This window comes from Atta colombica, unplaced genomic scaffold (genome assembly GCF_001594045.1).
Source record: "Atta colombica isolate Treedump-2 unplaced genomic scaffold, Acol1.0 scaffold21, whole genome shotgun sequence".
Lineage (NCBI taxonomy): Eukaryota > Metazoa > Arthropoda > Insecta > Hymenoptera > Formicidae > Atta > Atta colombica.
This window is the reverse complement of record NW_017259305.1, coordinates 1,527,739-1,534,761: the sequence shown is the minus strand read 5'-3', so window position 1 is coordinate 1,534,761 and position 7,023 is coordinate 1,527,739. Positions and strand designations below refer to the sequence as shown.

The 7,023-nt window shown below is 29.2% G+C and overlaps 1 protein-coding gene across 4 annotated transcripts in view; it reads right to left on the bottom strand.

The window, feature by feature from the left end:
* LOC108687619 (high affinity copper uptake protein 1) overlaps positions 1-7,023 on the bottom strand; it is an 18,430-nt gene that overhangs the window by 4,612 nt on the left and 6,795 nt on the right. Inside the window, exon 1 of one of the 4 annotated variants that reach the window (XM_018193488.1) lies at positions 2,704-2,755. The exons of 1 other annotated variant lie outside the window; for it this stretch is intronic. Coding sequence is in view for 2 of the 3 variants with exons in the window: in XM_018193489.1 (XP_018048978.1) it covers positions 1,275-1,277 (3 nt within the window). In the remaining variant the exon portion in view is untranslated. Of the gene's footprint in view, positions 1-1,274; positions 1,513-2,703; positions 2,756-7,023 lie in introns of those variants that run through there. 2 more of the 4 variants (XM_018193489.1, XM_018193486.1) reach the window with 2 other exon arrangements.

Sequence of the window (7,023 nt, the reverse complement as noted above, 5' to 3'; positions counted from 1 at the left end):
ATTATATTGTATACATATATTTTAAGGGCAATATTATTATTTCTTCAACGAAATTCCTTTTGCATAATAGAATACATAAATAAGGAGAAAAGCAACGAAAACTAATGGTAATTCGAAACGATTTAATTGTAATTGTTTTTTATAAAATCTCTCAATCACTTTTTTCTTAATGTTTGAAATTCAGTATTTTCACAATTTTACTTTTTATTTTTATACGAACTTTCATATCGAGAATTATCAATTATTATTCGGATTATGTAACAATATTATGTAACAACACTGTCCCTCTTTGATTAAAACTTTAAAGTAAATTTTTTACTCTTTTTATATAGAAAAACAATAAATTTTTTATATCTTATATGTGATACAAAATGTGATATTTTAAGAAATATATATTAGTCAATCAAAATTTTTCGAATATGCGTGATTTAAACGATAATTCAAGATATATTTGCAAAAATGTGTATCCGTCGCATTTTGTGTAATGTATATTTATATATGTGTACATCGTTAAGATAAAACATTTTTACATAAATTGTTGCTTAATACTGAAAGAAAATTAATATATAAAATTCGTAATTTTAATTCTGATTCTAAATTTTTTCGTATACTGTGATATAAAATTTCCGAGTTAATAAAACTGAAAAAAGTTTTTCACAAACTAGTAACTTTCACCTCTGTGAAGTTGGCACCTCATTTTTCAAAAAATGAAATTTTGGTCAAAGTTCCGAATGCATCTCGAAGAGTTCTGGAGTTCCTGCCCAAAATTAAGAATAGTTCCGGCGAATTAATATAAAAAAAAAAAAATTTTTTAATTTGGGGTGCTAACTTCATAAAATGAAGAACGAAAAATCGCGATATCTTCTAAACCATTAAACTTAGCGCCTTAAATGATAATAACTTTCGTTAGAACTCGCGGGGTGGTACCCAGAACTGTCGACAGAATTGCCAGAACTTTAAAAAAATTTTCACCCCTCGAGTGTTAGAAATTTTCGATTCGACGAACGAAAAATTGCGATATTTCTTAAACCATTGGTCCTAGCGCTTTGAGCGGTAATAACTTTTGTGTGTGTGTCTGTGTGCACGCGCGCGCGTGTGCTTGTATGTGTGTACGTGTGTGTGCGCGCGCGCGCGCGTGTTTGTCTGACATCGAATGAATCTGATGAATTGTGATTTTGGTGGAATGTGATTGAAATCCATTGATTGATAACTATTGAATTTGTTAAAAATGTTTTTAATCGTCTTTGTATATAGTTTCAATTCTGTGTACCTACCATGGTATATATTAAATGTGGTGCTACTTCTTCATCATGTTGTTTTCTGATGCTTAGTCATCATATCATCATATAAATATCATTGAGTGTCATATACAAATGCTGTATAGTGCCCGTTATTTTTGTCGCTGGCATATTGATGATACTACACCAATTAGAATGTAATTGTTATCATTCATGTTCAATTTTTTGGATATAGATCCAAATGCCGCATTCTTTTTCTCGATACCAATGGAAGCAGCATATTGTCCATCCGTAAAGACACTGCAATCTATGAGTAAATGCGATTGAAAGATAAATTTTTCGAGAACATTTTCATGGCACTTCTTGCATGTTGAGACTTTATCATAATTAGTGTCCAGTATAGCGTTTCGCAGTGCGGAAAGACCGTTTTGTAAAAGTATAGTAAAAGTTAATATTAATACTTATTACTGGAATTTTTCGCAAATGTTCTGATGACACTTCTAGCACTCCGCGAGTTTTAACGAAAGTTATTAACGCTCGAAGCGCTAGGACCAACGGTTTAAGAAATATCGCGATTTTTCGTTCGTCGAATCAAAAATTTCTAACATCCGAGGGGTGAAAATTTTTTTAAAGTTCTGGCAATTCTGTCGACAGTTCTGGATAGAACTCCGCAAGTTCTGATGAAAGTTATTAACGCTCAAAGCGCTAGGACCAATAGTTTAAGAAATATCGCGATTTTTCGTTCGTCGAATCGAAAATTTCTAACACCCGAGGGGTGAAAATTTTTTTAAAGTTCTGGCAATTCTGTCGACAGTTCTGGGTAGCAACCCGCGAGTTCTATCGAAAGTTATTATCATTTAAAGCTTTAGGTTTAAAAGACATCGCGATTTTTCGTTCTTCGTTTTGTGAAGTTAGCACCCCAAATTTTTTAATTTTTTTTATATTAATTCGCCGGAACTATTTTTATTTTTGGGCAGGAACTCCAGAACTCTTCGAGATGCATTTGGAACTTCGACCAAAATTTCATTTTTTGAAAAATGACGTGCCAACTTCACAGGAGGTGTAACTTTCAGAGAAACAAAATTGTACATAACAAAATCATGTTCCAAATATTTTACTTAAATTGTAATTTGTAATTTATAAGTGCACATATACATTTTTGCTGAAAAGAAATTATTAAATTGATCATAGAATTTGCCGTTAACATTCGCCAGTTTTGAAAGATGTATTAAAAATTGAATAAAAATTTAAAATTCAGAAAAACCAAGCAATAATAACGTCAAAAAAAACGAACGAGAAAAGTCGATGCAATAGCAATCAATGAATTGTGATATTAAATAAATACACACACACACACACACACACACACACACACACACACACACACACACACACACACACATGCACGCACGCGCACGCACGAACACACACACAAATAAATATCACTTTAAAACTGCAGTGATACCGATGCAAGCGTAAAATATATCTCGATACTTCGGGATCTTATCCATCGATTGAATACGTAAAATCCGTTTAAAAGAATCATGCAATACTGTATTTATAAATAAACCAAGCGTTGAGCTGGAACTACGATGATAAAGCGTGATGATAGAGAATTAAAAATAAACGATAATCGAGGAAGATAAATTGTTAAAAAATTTTGACGTATCTTAAAATAATCTATAATTATCTAATGATAATCTATAATAATCCGAGTAATGTCATCTGCGTTTCCACCATTGAACATATTTATGAACAGGATGAACTTTTTACGTATGTAGCGACAAAATTGCAGAGACTTCGTAGAAGAACAGTACAAGTGCGATGTTTGTTTCGTATTCTTTCGTTTGTTTAGAAGAAAAAATACATAAGCAGCAGATAAAGATACCTCAGGAAACGCGTTTAAATGCGCATTCGCTGACATGTGTTATCCAGTTCGTACAAGCAACAAGCACTATTGTTTCAATTTTTCAATGAAATGAAACATGGCGATGGAAAGAACGAAGATTGAAATTTGAATTATCACATTACGAGTACTCTTGTATCATTAATTTTTTCATTGACTCATTCAGGTAGCATCGCGGTCATCTCACAGATCAAGGTTGCAAAATACACCGTAGTATAATAGTATGTAGGATCAATAGTCATCGAATAATTAGGATTGCTAAACTCTCGTGAGACATCTTGCTAAACGTGTCGTAATAAAACTCTAGGGATTTAATTAAAAAATAAGTGATAGCTGTTATCAAATTAGAAACAGAACATGCCGGTTGATAGAGTCATATTAACTTTTGCATTCACAAGCTGAAATATTTCAAGAGTTCTCTTATAAAATGTGTCACTTAAGCCTGCGACACGATACTTGTTTTCTTGCTGGATTGCTAGCGGGATAAGAATCTTGTCATCGTATTAGCTGCAATACTGGCACTGACAGCAGCCAATACAGTGGCAAGATTCTAATCCAACTAGCAATCCAGCAGGAAAGCAAGCATCGTGCCGCAAGTTTTAGATAAATTCTTTTTTAGGAATTATATCAATTTAAAATCTTAAGATTTTCTCAAGATCTTATTTAAAGAAATTTTTTATTTATTCGAAATACTAAAAGTACAACAAATTGAAAGAAGACATAAGAATAAATGATATTTCACTGTAAATTGCCTTGTTTATCTTGCAACTTTAATTTATCTATAAACATTATTTCAATATTTAACTAAAAAAAATTTTTTCTAAAGTTACTGCCCTGGACATGGTCTATTCAGCCTTGATACAACACTGCTGGTTGATGAAAATAATTTATTATTATCTGGCAGTGGTTCAGCCACAGAAACCGCGATTAAAACTTATATTTTACATTAACAGAAACGCTTAAAAAAAAACAGAAAACAGGATATTTTGGTGATCCAGAAGAATAGCAGAAAAAAAGTAATGAGGCTAAAATCTTTATGTTTTAGATTTGCATGTATTACAATTTCGAGAGTGTGAAAGTCTCTGAATTTAAATACAATTTTCCATTTACAAGAATTTAAATCGACATAGCATCACTTAGGTCCAGTTCCATCAATGTAAAATTAACTTTATCTTGATTTTTAATTTATCTTTTATTTTTTTTTCTTATATAAGAAAATTAGAAATAAATATGTCATATATTATTATTATGATTATAATACTTAGAAAACGAGATAAACAGTAAGTTAAAATTAACCAAGATTAAATCTAATTTTAAAAGGGAATGCTACTTCTGCAGGGCTATTCTGTACTTAACTTTTAATGCGAGTTTTGTTATCATTGTAACATCGTTGCGCAGCAACTTTTTTACCATGATAAAACAGTCGCGCAAAGACGATATAACGGTAACGAAACTTGCGTTAAGAATTACAGAATGTAGCAGCCCTGCTGTGAATAAGCCCTAAAATTTTGTTGTGGAAATAATACTTTAATGAAATAACTCAAGAGTATAAAAACCAATGCTGAATTCTCTGTACGTAAACAAATTTATACTTCGTTTTCTATATTAATAAACATTTCTTAATAAATCTTCTAATTAGGTCATCTTTAGTATTATAAAATTAAAAATAATTAAAAAGAGTCACATAAATATGAAGTTAATCTAATTATCTTAATCTTCTAATGCTTGCATTTCGCTCACTAATAAATAACTTTATTTAAAATTTGCTTTATTGTACATATGTAACTAAAAAAATATTTTTTTTATTTTTCTTATGTGCGCATTTGCGGAATCACGGACATACGATTTAATGATATCTTGAACAAAATATAAAAAATTTTCATTAGGTACATATCAAAAACTAGAGAAGTACAGGGATTTTTTTAAATATTGATTTTCAAAATGGCAGCTATTTTATGAAACATTTGCATTTTTTCAACGCGAGTCTTTTGAGAGATATTAATATTTTGAAAAATACGTACTTCTCTAGTCTTTGATAGATAGTTAATGAAATTATTTGTGTTTCATTCAAGATTGAACCCCATATTCTTGATCCTATACACCGATTTGAAACTGCGGAAGAAAGGATTCTGCCAGTGTGCCGCCATTTTAAATATAAGAAAAATAAAAATATTTTTTAATATTTAATTTTTAATTTTTTTTACATATGTACAATAAAGCCTTCTAAAAAGCAGATTTCAAATAAAGTTATTTATTTATCCATTAAAAATTCTCAAAATTTTAGGATTTCAGGAATGATATTCCTCCTTAAGGTGACGATCAATTAGTATTCATGTACATAATATTATATTTCGTAGATATTCATATTATGTCAAAACAAAAATTCGTAGTCTGCATGCGCGCGCTAATTTTTATGTTTATATTAAAAAAAAATGTAACAAAAACAATTCTACCATTCAACAGAGTCTCAACTTTAAACATCTTTTTTTGAATTGCGGTGATTTTTAAGAGAGTTATGAGCAATCAAAGTCAAAATGCTTCTTTTATTTAAGTGGTAACTCGCTGTGATAACTCAGTAATAAAATATATTTTAGGAACAATTTAAAAAAAAAAAACGATTTTGTAGAGAAAATTTAAAATTTTTACAATAGAAAGTTAAAAATTTTTGTAAATTTTTATCATATGACAGAGACCCACAAAATGAGAAAAAAATTTCCCCATTTATCTAACTCATAGTTTCTATATGTAAATATTACCAAACTCACAAAAACTCAAAGACATGGCCTTTTGTAGAGGTTTTAAGGCCTTTATTGAACATCTTTTTTTAAATTAAATTTTATTCGTTTATAATGAAGTTATAGTTATTTAAATTTCGAAATTTGTAGCACTATAAATTTGTATTCTGATCCAATATTTCACAAAATAATATTACAAAAAGCATACATCACTACGCAAGGTCTCGTGCGAAACAACATATAAATTTATTAAATATAAAAAGAACAATTTCAAAATATATTATAAACGCAAGGATAGATGTAACTCAACCATTACGAGTCAATACAGATTAGGTTTGTGTGAAATCATATACTTTATTCTTGAGAAAAATTGACATTTCATCCTTTCGATTGGATCTTCCTCAGTATAAAAATAAAAATAAAATTGTGACGTATGAATTTAATATAAAAGATGCGAAGCAAATTGAAGTATCTCGTTAATATATATTCATAAAATGATAATAACGCTGTCTGTCGTATCTAACAAAATATCTATCAAATCTAATATTTCAGATTATCTGTAATTTAATAAAGTCAAATAAGTCATTAAAATATAAATCAAATCAATTAAACAAAAAATTTACGTATAATAATGTTAAGCATAATAATGATATGTGAGATAAGACATGCTAGTAGAAAGACATTCAAAGAGTATGTGAGAAGTCAAAATCAATTGTTGTTAGTTATAAGTATAAAATGTAGTGATAAATAAACACAATATAAATATAACATAATAATAAATAAATACAATATATATACATGTTTTATACAATAAATTAGAGAAATAAAAATTTGTTATCTATTACCAGTACAATCTTTTCTTTTAACAAATCTGATTCTTTGGTTAAAATTCTCGATGCAGAATCTGATAATTATGCGTTCGAGCTCTTAGCCATTCTTTTCAAATTATGGACACATCGAATATAATCCGTCAAAGGATGAATTTATATATAATTTATATAATCTGACAAGTCTCACGACTTTAGTCTCACAATTTAAGGCATCTGTCAATCTAATTGCGATAACATTTTTGTTTTAATTAATCTGTCAATCTAATTGTTTGAATTAATCTGTCAATTTAATTGCGATAACATCTTGTTACATT